At 62.3% G+C, this 17,276-nt stretch overlaps 1 protein-coding gene and 1 long non-coding RNA gene across 3 annotated transcripts in view; one reads left to right on the forward strand and one right to left on the reverse strand.

Annotated features, from left to right (window-relative positions):
• MYRF (myelin regulatory factor) overlaps positions 1-15,741 on the forward strand; it is a 28,584-nt gene extending 12,843 nt beyond the window's left edge. Inside the window, exons 4-26 of one of the 2 annotated variants that reach the window (XM_040639202.1) lie at positions 203-482; positions 1,442-1,692; positions 1,780-1,903; positions 3,610-3,805; positions 5,038-5,114; positions 5,292-5,402; positions 5,786-5,876; positions 6,266-6,466; positions 6,798-6,909; positions 7,438-7,547; positions 8,192-8,352; positions 8,426-8,498; positions 8,767-8,855; positions 9,150-9,218; positions 9,645-9,725; positions 9,903-9,988; positions 10,098-10,289; positions 10,521-10,772; positions 12,280-12,382; positions 12,596-12,670; positions 13,032-13,137; positions 14,590-14,664; positions 14,880-15,741. In XM_040639202.1, coding sequence (XP_040495136.1) covers positions 203-482; positions 1,442-1,692; positions 1,780-1,903; positions 3,610-3,805; positions 5,038-5,114; positions 5,292-5,402; positions 5,786-5,876; positions 6,266-6,466; positions 6,798-6,909; positions 7,438-7,547; positions 8,192-8,352; positions 8,426-8,498; positions 8,767-8,855; positions 9,150-9,218; positions 9,645-9,725; positions 9,903-9,988; positions 10,098-10,289; positions 10,521-10,772; positions 12,280-12,382; positions 12,596-12,670; positions 13,032-13,137; positions 14,590-14,664; positions 14,880-14,960 — 2,996 coding nt within the window. In that variant the 3' untranslated portion in view covers positions 14,961-15,741. Of the gene's footprint in view, positions 1-202; positions 483-1,441; positions 1,693-1,779; positions 1,904-3,609; positions 3,806-5,037; positions 5,115-5,291; positions 5,403-5,785; positions 5,877-6,265; positions 6,467-6,797; positions 6,910-7,437; positions 7,548-8,191; positions 8,353-8,425; positions 8,499-8,766; positions 8,856-9,149; positions 9,219-9,644; positions 9,726-9,899; positions 9,989-10,097; positions 10,290-10,520; positions 10,773-12,279; positions 12,383-12,595; positions 12,671-13,031; positions 13,138-14,589; positions 14,665-14,879 lie in introns of both variants that reach the window. The other variant, XM_040639203.1, reaches the window with a different exon arrangement.
• LOC121104779 lies at positions 11,207-13,819 on the reverse strand. Its single transcript, XR_005837142.1, has 2 exons — positions 13,453-13,819; positions 11,207-11,691 (listed from the first exon to the last, which is right to left on the reverse strand). It is a non-coding gene; the product is annotated as an uncharacterized LOC121104779 (long non-coding RNA).
• Positions 15,742-17,276: the final 1,535 nt, after the last annotated feature.

The raw sequence follows: 17,276 nt of genomic DNA on the forward strand, positions 1-17,276 counted from the left end.
CCCCCCCCCCCCCAGGGGCTTGTCTCCCTGCTGGGGCCTCTAGTGGCCAGCCTCAGGCCGTCCAGCCCTCCTCCCAAGTGGGGTTGGTGGGAGGGCAGCCCCCGCGGCTTGTCTCAGGAGAAGGTGGGAAACGGGAAACCCTGTGCCCCCGAAACGAGTGATGTAGGTCTCTGATGCCCACCCCCCACCATCTCTCCCGCAGACCCCCATCTCCTGCGCACCATAACCCCCGAGACCCTGTGCCACGTGGGAGTGCCCTCCCGCCTAGAGCACCCGCCTCCACCTCCGGCCCACCTTCCAGGCCCCCCGCCGCCCCCGCCCCCGCCACCTCACTATCCTGTCCTGCAGCGGGACCTGTACATGAAGGCCGAGCCCCCGATGCCCCCCTATGCTGCCATGGGGCAGGGGCTCGTGCCCAGCGAGCTCCACCACACGCAGCAGTCCCAGATGCTACACCAGCTGCTCCAGCAGCATGGAGCTGAGTAAGGCTGGGGCAGGTGGGCTCGGGGGCGGGGGGCCAGGGCAGCAGCAGCAGGCGGGACGGAGATGGAGGTGGGGACAGGGGTGAGCTGGGAGGGCAGAAGGCTCTGCCCCCCGGAGAAGGGGGTCAGCACGTGTATATGGATGTGCCCACCCAGCAGCCCTATAGCCGTGGCCAGGTGCTTCGGACTACCTTATTTGGTGAGCTTGGCCACCCCCATTGCCCAGATAGGTAAACTGGGGCTCCCAGGGGGAGGAAATGCTTGTCTGGGTCATGGAACTAGGAAGGGGCAGAGCCGGCACTTAAACCTCGGGCTGTGCCTTTCCCCAGACACCAGTGACTTTGCAGCCTTCTCAGGTTGTCCGGGGCTCTGGAGGAAGTTCTAGCCACGGACCCAAGCTCCCGCTCTGACTCCAACCAGTGGAATTGTCCTTTTATCTGTTTGTTTGACACATCGAGGTGTCATGAAAGGTTTAGTTCAAGGCAAGGCTCCACATCCCCCTCCCCAAGGAACTCTCCATCCCAGCCTTGGTGGCCCGTGCTCCCTGGGGCTTGTTTCCGGCCTCGGAGGCTGCTCTCCGTGGAGCCCCCATGATAAAGAGTGGCCCTGAGAAGGACACCCCAAGGAAGGGACCGGCTTGTTCATTCCACAAATGATTTGGGGGACTCTGTGCGCCAGGCCCATGGCTGGCCTGATGGGGACACACAGACAAGTCAGGTGTGGCTCCTGCCCTCCTGGTTCCATGACCTGGGGGGTAGAGAGGAGCGACAGAAGCAGAGAATGACATTACAGAGCGATGGGGGAGCACTGAGGAGGAAAAGCTCAGCAGCTTTTTGGAGGAGGTGTCCTCTGGATTGGGCATATCCTGTGGAAACGGAGTGAAGAGGGGAAGGGGGCTCAGGAAGAGGGCAGAAGGCTCTGCCCCCTGGAGTCATGGCATGACTCTGTGTCGCCCCCAGGCTCCCCACACACCCCTCCAAGAAGAGGAAGCACTCCGAATCACCTCCCAGCACCCTCAATGCCCAGATGCTGAATGGAATGATCAAACAGGAGCCCGGAACCGCAACGACCCTGCCCACACACCCAGCTCGAGCCCCATCCCCACCCTGGCCTCCCCAGGGCCCCCTCTCACCTGGGCCCGGCTCCTTGCCCCTCAGCATCGCCCGGGTCCAGACACCACCTTGGCACCCGCCAGGGGCACCCTCACCAGGTATGTGCCTGGCCTGCTGGAGCTCACAGGGGGCCAACCCTTGAGGATGGGGAGTGGGGCCCACAGCCCACGTGGTCTTCCCTCCAGGTCTCCTGCAGGACAATGATAGCCTCAGTGGCTCCTACCTGGACCCCAACTACCAGTCCATCAAGTGGCAACCGCATCAGCAGAACAAGTGGGCCACGCTGTATGACGCGAACTACAAGGAGCTGTGAGTGCCCTGGGCACCACCCTACCCCTCCTGCCACCGCATCCAGGGCTTCCCGGCCCTGGCATCATGGCCCCAGAGCAGGGCCTGAGAGCACACTGGGCACCACAAGGGCCCGGGTTACAGGAGAGCAGCAGGCTCAGGGCGGAAGCAGGACAGGCCCTTGGGGTTCCCGACTTGTGGGCCCGCCCGAGGCCTCCTTAAGGAGGTGGTGTCTGTCAGGGAGGGGCCAGTGGGAGCCAAGGCCGGAGAAGTGGGTGGATGGGTGTTTTCTGGCTCCTCCTCCCCCACTCCTTCTGCATTCCAGGAAGGTAGCAGGAAGCTGTGTTGGCAGGGCCCTTCCAGCAGCCCCCTCCCTGGAAGGGAGGGCCGAGGGGGTGGGGGAGGACAGGCTGTCCAGGCATTCCTAGCTCTCCCTCAGCACCCACCCATGTGGATTCAGCTTCCTGGGACCAGGCCAGGACACTCCGGGACCACTGCCCTAACTCCTGCAGAAGTCCAGTGGGGGTGAGAGCGTGGCTCACCGACTCCCTTTGGACACTGCCAGGCCTGGGCAGGGTGGCTGAGGATAGCCTCCTGGACTTGGGCGCCCCAGGCTGTGTGGGCTTCACTTGGGCGCCCCAGGCTGTGTGGGCTTCTTAGCCAGAAGCCCTTGGGGCTGGGGGTTTCCAGCTACTGTTAGTGGCTAAAGGATCCCTTCAGGCCCTGTCAGGATGGGAGGAGAGGTCTTTGGGGATCCCACCCTTATGGCCTGATGAGGACCCCCCCCCCCAATCTTACTACCGTGCTTTCCAGGCCAGCCCTGCCATCTCAGGCCCTAGGGCCGGGAAGCTGGCCGCTGAGGCCCCCAGTGTGGCCCATGTACTTCCTGGGTGTTCCCCTGGGGCAGGCAGGTGGGTGGAGCCCCAGGCCTTCCTGTAGATGTTAGCCAGGCCCCCAGGTCCTTCCCTCAAGTTTGGAATCATTCTCTGCCCATCTTCCTCCAGGCAGGCCCTGGGCATCAGGGGCATTGCTTGTGCCTGGGGACCTGGGTGAACATGGGCTAACAGTTGCCCCCTTTCCCACCACCTGGAGGTCCCCCAAAGGATCCATACTTGGAATCCTTGCCCAAAGCAACAGATGGGTAAACTGTGGCTGAGTCTGCACTGCCCAGAGTGCCCCTCTCCCCACCTGGGCAGATGGAGCAGTCGGAATGACGACTCTGGGGGCTTGAGCAAGCCAGTGGGCCAGGGCTGGGCCAGTGCCGAGCCGGCGCCTGGTTCCACCGTTTCCATGGCAACCAGCTGTCAGGCCAGTGAAGCTCTGCAGACGCACCCCCTCTCACCGCATCTCCTGTGAGGGAGGGGGCTTCAGGCGGCACTCTGGGAAGGAGCCAAGTGTGATGAGGGGCGGTCGAGCCCCCTCCTCAGGCGTTCACTCCCCTCTGGTGGGCCTCAGGGGTCTTGCCCTGCCTCCCCCATCGCCAGGCTGGACCTGGCCTAGCCACGTAGAGGAAAGAATATTGGCTGAAGAGTTGACAGACCTGAGCTCAAATCCTTCCGGGAACTCTGTTTCCATTTCTGACAAGTGGGGGGCAGCCCCATGAGTGGTCTGAGGATCCTGGGCGGTACCGGATAGGACATCGCTTTGGAACGCAGGCATGGGGGAGGGACATTCCAGGCCTGGCTTTGGTGGGGGGGCCTCTGGTGAGTACCCTCACCTGCCCCCAGGCCCATGCTCACCTACCGCGTGGACGCCGACAAGGGCTTCAACTTCTCGGTGGGCGACGACGCGTTCGTGTGCCAGAAGAAGAACCACTTCCAGGTCACAGTGTACATCGGCATGCTGGGCGAGCCCAAGTACGTCAAGACGCCCGAAGGCCTCAAGCCGCTCGACTGCTTCTACCTGAAACTGCACGGAGTGAAGGCAGGTTTGGGGGCTCAGCGAGGAGGGGAGGGGAGGAAAGCCAGGAATGTGTAGGGAGAGGAAAGACCCCAAGGCAAAGTGAGTGTTCCTGCACCCTAACTGTCAGCCTCCTCAGCCCCCTTCTCAGCTGTGCTTCCTGATTCCTTCTTTGCCAGGGGACCCCAAGTCTACACCCCCAGCCCACACCCTTCTCCTGACCCTTCTGTCGGCTGCCTTAGTTCACCATCCCCAAATGAACCCCCTGTCAACCTTCCCCTCCTCCGGGGCCCCCCACTCAGGGAGTAGGGCTCCAGGGCCCTGGTTACCTAAGCCATAAATCCAGGGGTTCACTTGCCCTCACCTCATCATGCACCAGGCCTGGCTGTTCCCCTAGAGCACTGCCCACCCGGTTCCTCTCCCCTCTCTTCTCCCTTCTGCCTCTCCCTGGACCAGACCATACCCCCGCCTCGTCTAAGTGACCACAGTACTTCCACGCCGGCCACCAGCTCATGCTTTCCCTGAGACACCAGTGGACATGACAATCGTCATTCTTCCAGAGCTCCTGGTGCCCTCCCAGCAAAGCCTTGACTTCTGAGCTTAGCCCACAGAGGCCTTTGGGACCCAGCCCTTCCCTCCAGGCCTGCCATTTGTTGTGCCCCAGACCAGTTGTGCCCATCCCCAGCCCCCGCTTTCCAGAGGCAGCTCCCTTGCTCTGGGACACCCCGAGAATGCCCATTCCAACCCTCCTCTCCTGGCAAACTGCTCCGGGGCCTTCGAGTTGACTCTGCTACAGTCCTGGGTCCTTGGGGACACCTGTCCTGAGGCTCTTCCCCTGGGGGAGAGCGGTTGATTTGGAGCCTGTGAGCTCCCTGGTGGCGCGGCTGGGTGTGTTTCCTTCGGTGCGGGGAGTTGGGCCTGGTGCCTCGGCATGGGTCAGCTGCTGCTCACGGAGGGGCCGCGGGGACGTGGGTGTGGGTGGGAGTGGGTGTTTATGGAGGTCAGCTTGGGAGATGTGTGCGGAGGCGGGGGTGTGTGTGGGTGGGAATGTGGGGGCCGTGTGTCCGCGGAATGCGTGAGTGGGTGCATGCGGAGCTGGGAGAGTGATGTGACTATGCCCTCATTGAGGGGGAGGGCCACGCCTCCACTTCTGGGGGAGCTCTGGCTGGGCCAGTCTGGGGCTGAGCGGCTAAAGGGAGGCAGACCCAGCCAGGGACCTCGGCCCTGACGGGTCACCGGCCTCTGCTTCTCCCCAGCTGGAGGCCCTGAACCAGTCCATCAACATCGAGCAGTCACAGTCAGACCGGAGCAAGCGGCCCTTTAACCCTGTCACGTAAGTGTCTGACCCTGGCGGGGGGAGGTTCCTGGGAGGGCTGGACCTGGAGCTGGCTTGGGAGCTGAGGGGGCCAGGCAGGCACCCACCATATCTGCCTCCTGCACATTCCCGACTGTGCCCCTGGCCCTTCGAGGCCCCTCCCTGCCTCCTGAGTCCCCTGCCTCTCCTCTGCAGGGTCAATCTGCCCCCTGAGCAGGTCACGAAGGTGACTGTGGGGCGCCTGCACTTCAGCGAGACCACAGCCAACAACATGCGCAAGAAGGGCAAACCCAACCCTGACCAGAGGTGAGCAGGCTGGACCCCAGCCCCGGCGGGCCCTCCATTTCTGAGGAGGAGGGGCAGGAAGACAGCACCCGCTGCACACGGACCCATTTTACAGAAGAGAGACCTGAGCCTCACACCTAAGGCTATTGGGTTTAGGGTTGAGAGAGCAGAAGCCCTGCTTCTAGATAAGCCGCTCTGTGGTGTCCCAGCTGTGGGCCCCGGGGAATTTCTGCCCCCTAGTGGAGACTCGGGTTCCTCCTCTGTAGGATGAGGTGTGCGTGCCCTCTTGCCGCGGGGGGGTGCTGGGAGCCTGGTGGGTGTACATGGGACATGGGAAGGGGGACCGGCGGGCAGGGGCAGGTGGGGCAGGACCCTGGGTGCCTCTAAACCCCTGTGCGCCCCAGGTACTTCATGCTGGTGGTGGCCCTCCAGGCCCATGCGCAGAACCAGAACTACACGCTGGCTGCCCAGATCTCAGAGCGCATCATCGTGAGGGTGAGGGCTACCTCCTCCCAAGGGATCAAGGGTCCTCCCCAGAGCTGGGAGAAACAGCAGCCAGGAAAAATCCTGGGGTTCTGGGGAGTCAGGAGCTAGAGTGCTGATCCTGCTAGGCCCTAGCTGGGTGGCTTTGGGCAAGTTCCCACACTCTGAGCCAGTGTCTCCTTCACAGGGGTGGAGGTGGACAAGACCTGGGTAGCCTTCTGAGATCCCACAAGTGACTGAAAGGGGCCACAGTGGGAGGGACAGTTGAAGTTGGGCATGGTGGGGTGAGGATCCCTGCCTGGAGCTGGAGGGGTGGCTGCAGGATTTCCCCTTTGGCCAGGGCACTGCAGGTCCCCCGTCCCCTGAGACTGATCCAACCCCTTCCCCCCAACTTGTGCTAGGCTTCCAACCCGGGCCAGTTTGAGAGTGACAGCGACGTGCTGTGGCAGCGGGCGCAGGTGCCCGACACGGTCTTCCACCATGGCCGTGTGGGCATCAACACGGACCGGCCTGACGAGGCGCTGGTGGTGCACGGCAACGTCAAGGTCATGGGCTCGCTTATGCACCCCTCGGACCTGCGGGCCAAGGAGCACGTGCAGGAGGTGGGGGCGGGGCTCTGGGCTCTGGGCGGGACCGTGGGGCGGGGAGAGCTGACTTACCCGCGAGAAGCGCGGGTGGCCGGGTGGGGCCGCGAGGGGCGGATGGCTTGTGGGGGCGGGGCTCGTGGAGGGGCGGGGCCAGGTGGAAGGGCCTGGTGGCAGGGGAAGGAGGTGAGGGAGGCAGGCCCTAGATTCGTGCATCGCTCGACCCTGGTGCTGCCGGGTCTCCCCACCACGCTGCAGAGCCTGGGCTGCCGCCCTCTTGAGCTCCGGGGTTCACCTCGGATGGGCCCGGGAGGGGAGGGGTTCAGTCTCGGTGCTGGTTCCGGTGCAGGTGGACACCACGGAGCAGCTGAAGAGGATCTCGCGCATGCGGCTGGTGCACTACAGATACAAGCCGGAGTTTGCAGCCACGGCGGGCATCGAGGCCACGGCGCCAGAGACGGGTAGGGACCGGCCTGCGCGGACTGGGGCTGGGGCCCGGGAACCCGACAACCTCGGTCCTCAGTCACCCCGCCCCCGTCCCAGATCGCTGGAAACCCCACTCCCAGGAACCCCTCTCCTTGACTCCTGGAACTCCTACCCAAGGAATCCTGCCCTCTAGAAGCCCCACCCCTCAGCCCTTGGAAAATCGGGCCTCCCCGGTGCCGGGTGGGTCCCCCCTTGACACTGGAAGTCCGGGAATTGTGGTCCGGGGATCCTTGGCTCCTTAGGTGAATCCTGCCTTTATCTCTGCCCGCTTCCACTGGGATCCTTCCTCCCAGGAATCCACCCTTGCCCCAGGCGGGGGAACCCCACACCTGAGCCCCAGAATTGCAACCTTCTGAACACTTGTCCCACGGAGCCCCCTGGTGCAGGACGCCTTGGATCCCAAATCTCTAGCCCCCAGAATTTCACCCTCCTCAAACCGGCCGCCTCCTTACATGATGGTGCTGTGGGCGTTCTCCACCCCACTTCCCCACCCAACTCCCCAGGTGTCATCGCCCAGGAAGTGAAGGAGATCCTGCCCGAGGCCGTGAAGGACACTGGAGATGTGGTCTTTGCCAATGGGAAAACCATAGAGAACTTCTTGGTGGTGAACAAGGTCTGCAGGGTGGGAGGACTGGGGGAGCCCAAACGCAGGGGGTGGGCCAGCTGGAGGGAGTTCATCTCCCACTTCGAGACTGGGAGCGCTGAGTGCAGGGGGTGGGGGCAGCCCAGTCTTCTCTCATGCAGCGTCCAGAGCCCCCTCCCCACCCCCCAGGGAAGGGTGTGAGCGTTCAAGGGCCAGCTGGGGACTCGGCTGCGTGGTCCACAGTGAGAGGAAGCCCACTGGGGGTCATTGTCCTCCCCTTAGAAAGGGGGCTAAAGATAGTCACTGCCAAGCCCTTCTCAGGTGGCAGTGGCAAGGCTCAAACATGGCTTATGGTGAGGATGAAGCTATATGTTTTGGTCTCGGCTGAATAGTAAGGAGCAAAGCGTGAGACACCACGTTCCTCAGATGAGAGGCTGGGAGCCTCTGAGAGACGGTGTTCTGACAGGGGTGGGAAGGGCCGTTCTGGCCGGAGCAGCGGTGGAGAGGTGGGGGTGCTGTTCGCAGGCAGGCACAGGGAGTTGGGGGTGGAGCTGGGGCCGGCCTGGGGAGGGAAGCTTGGAGGGCCTGCATGTGGCCGTGGGTCGTGGGGCTCCCCTGCTGCTCTCGGTAGCCCAGGGCTCCTGGGGGCTGACGGCGCCCATCGCCCGCGGCAGGAGCGCATCTTCATGGAGAACGTGGGTGCCGTGAAGGAGCTGTGCAAGTTGACGGACAACCTGGAGACGCGCATTGACGAGCTGGAGCGCTGGAGCCACAAGCTGGCCAAACTGCGGCGGCTGGACAGCCTCAAGTCCACGGGCAGCTCGGGCGCCTTCAGGTGGGGGTGTGGGCCAGGCAGGGGCAAGACCCCCTTCCCAGAGGCACCTCTGACCCTGGCCTTCTCGCTGCAGCCATGCAGGGAGCCAGTTCAGCCGGGCGGGCAGTGTCCCCCACAAGAAGAGGCCCCCCAAGGTGGCCAGCAAGGTGAGGGTGGACACGGGTGGGAGGCAGGGTGGACTGGGCCCTCCCTCTCCAGGCTCTCTTGACTGCGAGGGCTCCTCTCTCCCCCCAGCTCTCTAGCTCTCTGGCCCCGTTTCTCCTTCCTCTCCCTCTATCCACCCCTCTGCCCCCCACTGTAGGGATGAGTAGACCTTAGCACCCCTACCTCCAGCAGAGCCCACACCAAGTGACACCGTGGGTTCCCTAAGTCTGGCCCTTTTCTGCTTCTTCCCCTTTTCCTCTCGGTCCTCAGTCGTCCTCTGTGGTCCCAGACCAGGCCTGCATCAGCCAGCGCTTCCTGCAGGGAACCATCATTGCCCTGGTGGTGGTCATGGCCTTCAGGTAACTTGTGCCCCGGGCTCCAGGGGAGGCTGGCTGAGGAAGTGGAGCTGCCCTTGGGCCCAGGCCTGGAGGAAGAGGAAGATGTGGCTGGGAGATGAGACCTGGCTGAGGTCTCGGGGAAGGAAGTGGGCTGCCTCCTTCTGTCCCATGCCCCTGGGGCTGGGGAGACCCATTGAGAGGCATCATTCATTCGCAAGCCCGGCCCCTGGAGCCAAGGGCCACGGACCCTTCCCTAGAGAGAGGGCCGGGACCGTGGCTCCAGCTCTAATAGTGGCCCTTTTTTGTGGCTCCCAGCGTGGTGTCCATGTCCACACTGTACGTGCTGAGCCTGCGCACCGAGGAGGACCTGGTAGAAACTGATGGGTATGTCCCTGGAGGCCTGGCTGCCAGCCAAGCTGCCAGGACAGGCGGGGCTTTGGTGGGCAGCCCAGGGGCAGAGGAGTGTGGAAGCTGCTTCCTCCAAAGGGGACCGCGCCTTAGGCTTTCAGCTTGCCCAGGCTTGCAGGGGTGGGTGGGGAGGTCTCCCTGGAGGAGGGGTAGCCAGTTCGCAGTCCCCGCTGAAGCCCATGTTTCTACTCAGTGCTCCTTGAGGTAGCTGGGCCTCTGTGAGTCAGGGGGCATCTGAGGGGCCCAGGATGGAATGGGGAATCGGGGAGAAGGGCCAGGGTGGGACCCTGGGCTCTGTCTGCCCACTGTCACCTCAGCTCCGGGGCTATCTCTGACCGTGTCTTTTCTCTCTCTCCTCCCCTGCACCTGTCCCCCCTCCTTTTCCTCTCTGCCGCCCCTTAGCTCTTTTGGTGTGTCCACTTCCTGTCTTCTGGCCCTGCTCCGGCCCCAACACCCTGGGGGGAGTGAGGCCATGTGCCCATGGTACGTGTCTGGACCAAGCCCCCTCCCTCCTACCTCTGGCTCCTGCCACCCTGCTCCCTGCCTCTTTTCCGCCATCCCGGTCCACCTCCTCCTGTCCCTCCCGCTTCTCTGGGACTCCCGGCCTCCCTGTCCAGGCTGTCGCAGTCCCTCTGAGCTCAGCCCACCCCTCCCCAGCAGGTCCAGCCAGAGCTTCGGGACCACCCAGCTCCGACAGTCCCCCGTGACCACTGGGCTGCCAGGCACACCGCCCTCTTTGCTGCTGGGTGCGTGCCTGCAGTGGGTCTGGAGGGTGGGCATGGGGGGAAGGGGACTGTGTTCTGGGAGGGGGCTCAGCTGCCCGCCTCTAGCTCACGCAGCCTCTGGCTTCCTCAGTGACCACCGGCCTGACCAGCTCGGCCCCAGGTCCGGTCATCCCCACCTTGGACCTGTGCTCCAGCCACCCTTGCCCTGTCGTCTGCTGCTCCTCACCTACCCCCAGCCCTACCGCTGCCCCTAGTCTTGGCCCCAGCTTTAACCCTGGCCACGGCCTCAGCCCCAGTCCCAGCCCCTCCACCAACCGCTCAGGTATGGCTATCTCGGGTCCAGGGATTTTATGTGAGTCCAGAGAAAGGCCCCAAAGACTCTTTGGGGGGAGGGTATCCCGGAGCCTAGAATGAGGCTTTGGAGAAAGATTGGTGGGTCTCCCTGAGGGGACAAAGAGACAGAGGGGGGTCACCCAGAGTCTGGTGAAGTCCTAGAGAGAGCTGGACAGGAGGCAGCCAGTTCCCTCTTCTCAGCCTATTCCTCATTCTACAGGGCCCAGCCAGATGGCCTTGCTGCCCGTCACCAACATCAGAGCCAAGTCCTGGAGCCTGTCAGCCAATGGGATTGGCCACTCCAAGCATCCAAAGAGCTCAGAGCCTCTGGCCAGCCCTGCGGTCCCCTTCCCCGGAGGGCAGGGCAAAGCCAAGAACAGCCCCAGCCTTGGTCTCCATGGCCGGACCCGCCGAGGGGCCGCCCAGCCTGGCCTGAGCCCTGCTCAGCCCACTCAGGCCCGGGGCCAGCCAGGTACTTGCCCTACCCGCCCCCCAACTTCTCAGCCAGCAAGGCTCGCTGGCCAGGGTGCATCTCAGCCCAGTCACCGGAAGGCCTGGTGCAGGACCTTCAGTCCACAGACCTCTGCTGGGCATTGTGAAGTCCCGGCCGTCAGGCCAGCAGCCTTATGTCGCTCGCCTCAGTCAGTGCTCACACTTTCTACGGGAAGGGATCATTCCCGTAGTTCAGATGGGGAGACGGAGACGGGTCGTGTGGCCGGGCAGTGGCAGAGCTGGAATTCCATTCCACGTCTGCCTGATGCCAGGGCCCCAGAGCTCGCCGAGGAGGCCAGGAGCCTTCAGGGCTTCAGCCAAGTGGCTCTGCCCTAGATTCTGGGCCTCCTTACCAGCTTTCATTTGATGGGTTTTGCGGCTGAAAAAAAAAAAGCTTAGAAACCGTGACTTGCTGAGGTTGAAGTTCAAAGTGATAGGGAAACCCCACAGGGCAGCTGCTCACTGGCCAGCGGTTTCCGGGGCTGCTGCTCTGTGGCTGGCTCTGCACAGGGTACTGGGGGTGACGAAGACGGGCACGGTCTAACTCCGAATTGCTCAGAGACCTGAGAACACAGCAGTGTGGTAGCGTGATGGGGCTCTGAGGAGATGTGCAGGCAGCCTGGTGACTGGGGAGGGCACTTCGTCCAGGCTGAGGTGGGGAGGTGATCAGGAAGGCCTCTCTGGAGGAGGTGACATTGGAGCTGAGTCTCTGAACGACCACTGGAGTTTGCCCAGAAGAGATATGAGAAGGGTACCTTCCATCTTGTCTGTATCTGGTATCTGTCCGTGACCCCAAGGACATGGGGTCCTCCGGGGGTCCTTGTGTGCCTGGGTTGTGCCTCATGGAGCTGAAAATGTGCCAGGTCCAGCAGATGTTCCATGGCCCCAGCTTCCGCTTCCTAGGTGGGGGCGGGGGGGGGGGGCGGTCAGGCGCTAGCCAGCCCGGAGATGACCAGGAAGGGCTGCCATGTCACACTTCAGTCCCACCCCTACCCAGCCAGTCAGTCTGTGGTGGGTTCAAACACAGAAAGCCACAAGCCCTCACGAGTGGGGTGCTGGTAGGTGTCTAACAATTGGCCCTTGGGGGAAAAAAAGGCCCTGATTTGTGAATACTCCCACCATGGCCGACTTCAAGCTACCAAGTTGATGCCGCTGAACTGAATGTGGAGAAGAGATGTGTGCAGTCAGGAACAAAGAACTGCTTGTGGGCTACTAGAAGCCCCTAGCAAGGGATATGGAAGACCCATCCCAGCTCCTGGTGTTCAGGTTCTGTCAAGGAGGCAGACCTCAGGCTCATGGGAAGCGGCTCTCCGTAGTGCTGCTGGGGAAGAGGGTGGTGTGACCCTGACCATTATGGGGGTCTGGAAAGAGTAATCTGAAACTTATTTATACTAAGGTGTGAGTGACTGAATGCGAGCCTTGCAAGGAGCGGCTTGGCTGCTTCTTATTTGTATCCTGCCTTGTCACCCTCCTCCCTGCCCCCACAGCTTCTCTCCTTGCAGACCCAGTGCCCTCCCTGACCTCCATCCAGGTGCTGGAGACTTCAATGCCCATCACTTCCCAGTACTGCGCTCCAGGGGGTGCCTGCAGGTGGGCCTGGCTCCCTCCCTTCACCCCAAAGACAGATCCCCTCGGGTGACATGAGCCCAAGCAGTAAGATGCCCAGATGTCGTCACCCTCCCCCCACCCCAAGGGGGGGCAGCCCCTTTCCACAGGCTCCAGTACAGACTGGGGGCGGGGGTGTCCAGGCAAGGGGCTTCAGCAGGGTTGCCTTGGGCTAAGGAGCCACTTTTGCCCTTTCAGGCCTGGCAACTTCACCTACCACATCCCTGTCAGCAGCAGCACCCCGCTGCACCTCAGCTTGACCCTGCAGATGAAGTGAGTGTGGCACGGGGGCATGGACAGACACAGCGGTCCTCGGCAGCTGGGGGAAGGGGTCTGAGGGGGGACGCTAGCTGTATCCCTTGCTCTGTGCTTGACTGGCTGGGCAACCCTGGCAGTCTCTGGGCTTCAGCTCCTTATCTAGAAACTGCTGTTGCCTCCTGGGTGTGAAGAGCATGTGGGACGGTAGATGGGAAAGGGCTGTCTAGGGCCTGACTAGTAGGCGTCATTTTCAGGCTGTGTGAGGAATTGTGGCTTATTTCAGCGGGGTGGGGGGTCTTGTGGAGGGCTGGCGGGGGGCAGGGTGGGGTGGAGGAACTCGGAACCCCATTTCTGCGTTAATTGGGCCTCCCCCCAGCTCTTCGTCTCCCGTGTCTGTGGCGCTGTGCAGCCTGGTGTCAAAGGAGGAGCCGTGTGAGGAGGGGGGCCTCCCACAGAGCCTGCACACCTACCAGGACACCCAGGTAGGAGGCGACTGGGAAGCTGTGGGCCAGTCAGACCCCAGAGCTGCTGCTTCCCTGGCACAGCTGGACCCCCAAACAAGTGAAGAGAAGGAGCTGGGAGTCAGTGAAGGCATCTCCACAAGGGACCCTTTAGGCCCTGGGCCTCTGGGCTCACTGCAGAGTGTCTCCGGGCCCTGTCCTTGCTCCGTCCCATCCCTGGCCCTGCCCTGCCAAGAGCCCCTGGGAAGAAAACCGTCCCACCAGGACTATCCTGGGATGAACGCAGTGGTGGGGATGTGGAGGGCATTCTAGGAGTCCTTGGCAGGGAGAGCTAACCTTCTGTGTGCTCGGGGTCAGAAAAGCCACCCTAAAGTCCTGTTGAATGAAGACGAAACCTGCAGCAGGATTCGGGTCAGCTGGACAGGACAGTGTCCCAGGAGTAGAACAGCACGTGCACGGGTTTGGAGGCCAGGGAACGCGTGGCCTCCTGGCAGAGCTGGACACGTGGCAGGCGGCTAGGAGTCGGGAACCAGGAAGGAGCCGGGTCCTCAAACTCATGCGGGGCGGCGCGGCGGCATGATTGGTCCTCCAGTTTGGAAGCTCCCTCAGCCTGCCCTGTAGAGGCCTGCCTCCTGCTCTGACAACCAAATGACCATCACCCTTTCCTTGTCCTGTTCCTCACTGGCCACGTGACCCCCATGGGACCCAGAGTTGTGACTCTCCGCCCAAGTGAAGGGAGTTTCTTCTCACCAATTCATTTTATTCAACAAAAACATATGGGGGTCCCTCTGTCCCAGGCCCTGTGCTGGGCCCAGCTGTGGGGAGATGGGGGGGGTGGACCCAGGCCTTGGAACATGCACTTGCTAGCTGGGGAGAAAAGATGTGCAGAAAATAACCTGAGAGGAGGCCGAGTGGGTGAGCACGGGAGTAGAGGGAGAGCCCAGCCAGCTGCTCACAGCATGTGGAGCTCAGAGCGGGAGGCCAAGCCAGAGCCTCAGCTGGGACACGGGAAGCCGTCTGAAGGTGGGCCTCAGGCTCCCCTGCAAGGGAGAGAGCACCACAGCAGGGGGCCCTGTGTGTCCATCCCCGCTCTGCCCCGCGATTTCAGGCAACAGCTCAGCTCCCTCATCTATAAGCCGCATGGCCTCATCGGGTTGGAGTGAGGATGGGGTTCATGAGATACTCCAATGTGCCTGGAGTATAACGGGGAGGAAAAGCAGCAAGAGACAGCAAGGCAGGGACCAGGGGAGGATGGCTAGGGACTTGTGGGTGCCTGGCTCAGAGTCTGTGTAAAGGGTGGCGGCCACCGCTCCCCAAAGCAGAACATGCTCCCTCCCTTCTCTCTTCCCAGCTCCGACTTTAGCCTCCAGAACACCTGCCTTGGAGCCCAGGGCTGCAATGACCCTGCTCAGGGCTGCTGGTTGGGATAGGGCCAGGGGGCTGTCTTCACCCCACCCTCTCCTCTCTCTCCAGGGCACTTCCCACCAGTGGCCAGTAACTATCCTGTCTTTCCGAGAATTCACCTACCACTTCCGGGTGGCACTGCTGGTGAGTACAGGCACCCCGTCTGTCCCCAGAGGTCCGGGCACCTGCATCTCAAGTGTGGGGCTTGGGGAAAGTATGTGGGGGGGGGGGGCTCCCAGAGCATATGGCAAGACCTGTGGTGCAGTGTCAGGTGATATGGCGGGGGGAGGAGGAGTGCTTCCTGCCCTGCGCCCCCAGAGCCACCTCACCTGTTCCTGCTGACCCCACCCCCGACCCAGGGTCAGGCCAACTGCAGCGCGGAGGCCCCGATCCGGCTGGCCACAGACTACTACTTCCATTTCTACCGCCTGTGTGACTGAGCTGCCTTCCCCGAGGCGGCACCACAGCCAGGCCCGGGGCCCCGCGTGCTCCTTCCACACTGGACGCGGTGGTGTTACACTGGAGCCTGCCACCCGCCAGCTCTCTTGTTCACTGGCACTCCCTTGGAGAGACTGAACGGGGCTTGGCCCTCCCCACGACTGGGGAAACTGGAAGTCCTCACACTGGAGTTGCTGTTCCTGCCGGCTGCCCCTCACACACCACAGGGGGAGCCAGGGAGACCGCCGGGGGCCAGGACAGGACCACTTCGTATCTGTCCAGATACGGTGGTTGGAGGGCTGGCTGCAGGGGCCCTGGAGGCAAGGGTAAGCCTGTGATTGTCCAGAGCCTATGCTCCCACCACTCTCCCCTTTTGAGACTGCGAGCCACCTCTCTTTTGGAGTGGGGACCTGCTGCCTTTGATGTCAGCCAGGGACTTGGCTGGAGCCCTAAAAGACTTGGCTGGATCCACGAGTCAGCGGCGAGTACCCAGCCCTCCCCCTCGAAGCTGCTGGCTGGGGGGTGGCAAAGTGGTGGACTCTTTGGGGTTTGACTGTTACGCTGGACTTGGGACTTTTAAGCTTTAAGTGTGGTCCAGGAGGTCTCTTCTCCCTGGGAGCACTGGCTCCCAAGAGCTCCCAGGGCCGCTGAAGCCAGCCCTGGATGGGTTGGACAGACCTGTGCCTTCTGTACACTTAGTGCCTGGCCGAACCAGTCGGGGGGCCAGGGGGCCGGGTCAGCCTTGGACCCTTGAACCTGGAGTATCCTGGAAGGGAGGTTCCCCGTGACCTCCCCCCCCCCCCCAGGCTCCAGGGCTTGCAACGGTATCGGTGACCCCTCATTCTCTGAGCAGAGGAGCAGGAATCCCTGCAGGGCAGCAGGCTGGTCTTGGCTGGTGCGTGGAGACAAATAGCTTTTGCTGTTATTAATGAAGTAATTACTAAAATGCACTTAAGCCAGGGCAGGGGTGGAAGGCTGGAGGTGGAAAGGCCAGAGAAGTGCAGAGCCCTGGGGAGACACTTAGAGACAGGGCCCTGGCTCCATCCTAGGGAAGCTTGAGACACCCATCCCACTCCCGACCACTAAGACTCTGGCTTCTCCCTCCTCCCTTGTCTGCCAGCGACCTTGTCTCCCCAAATCAAGGGTTCCCATGTTGGGCTCAGCTAGCCAACTGGACAGACCGACGCCAGGCAGGAGGCTCCATCTCCGCCCTCTCCTCCCAGAGGTGGAGCAGTGGGCTCGTGTTACCCAAGAAGTCTTAACCCAAGTGCCAATGTGAAAGTAACGGTTCTTAGTGGGAGCCTGGAGCGTTCTGAGGCCACACTCAGGCTCACGGGAGCGTGGAAATCATTGAGCCACGTCTACACGGGTTCATAAGGGGGACAGGAATTGCCATCCCTGCCCTGTGGTACTCTGCCACCTCTCTGGACACCAGGCCTTACCCCTCTCTGACCTATCATTCTCAGCTGTGAATGGGAGGCCTTTCTGTGGGGAGCTGAAATCCTGAAGAAGCCTGTGAAGTGCGGGCCCCCTTCTGCCCTGGGTCTCAAAGCACTTATCCTCAGGGGAATTGGGGGATAGGGATACCCTGTCTCCCAGCTCTCTCCCCAGTGTGGCTCCACTCCCTCCTTCTGAGGTAGGAATTACATGGCTCCCCACACCATGCAGGGGGCCAGGCCTTACTTAGGACTACTCTGTTCTCTCCCCCCCAAAACTGGGGGGAACTCTCCCGAAATGCCTTAAAACTGCTGAGCCCCACTGGGGCTTCCTCAGTGAGGGTGCCTGTCCTTGGACTGTGGCCCCTCAGTCCTTAACTGGAAAGTGACCCTCCACTGCCCCCTGGAGTCCTTCTGGACACAGCATAGCCCCAATCTGGTTAGCAGCTGGCTGTTTCCATGCCTGAGGAGGGGTCCTCGGTGCAAGGATTGGGGCCAAGCTGGGGCTCCAAGCTGCTTGGGCAGGATGGGGGGTCAACCTTGGACCAAAGTTGCCTTAAGCCCATGAAGGTAAAAGGGCTTCAGGGAAGGGGAGTGGGTCACCTGCTGGAGGCTGACAGCTGCCCGGCTGGCACTGGTAAGTGGGTGTCTTGGCTCCATTCCCTCCGTGGGGTCCAGCAGCCATCCCTCCCTTCCTCTCTCCCCTTTGGCATTTATTCCTATAGCCACTGGGCTAATCTCCCCCAAGCTTCAAGCTGTACATAGGGCCTCTCAATGCACAAGTCCCTCTGCCCATATTGTACCCCCCCCAGTAAAAGCCTGCATGTGCATAGAGCGCCCCTCCCTCCCAGTTAACTCCCAGTTCCTGTCCCTGAGTGCTGA

Source organism: Ursus maritimus, unplaced genomic scaffold (genome assembly GCF_017311325.1).
Source record: "Ursus maritimus isolate PB19 unplaced genomic scaffold, ASM1731132v1 scaffold_23, whole genome shotgun sequence".
NCBI classification, from domain to species: domain Eukaryota; kingdom Metazoa; phylum Chordata; class Mammalia; order Carnivora; family Ursidae; genus Ursus; species Ursus maritimus.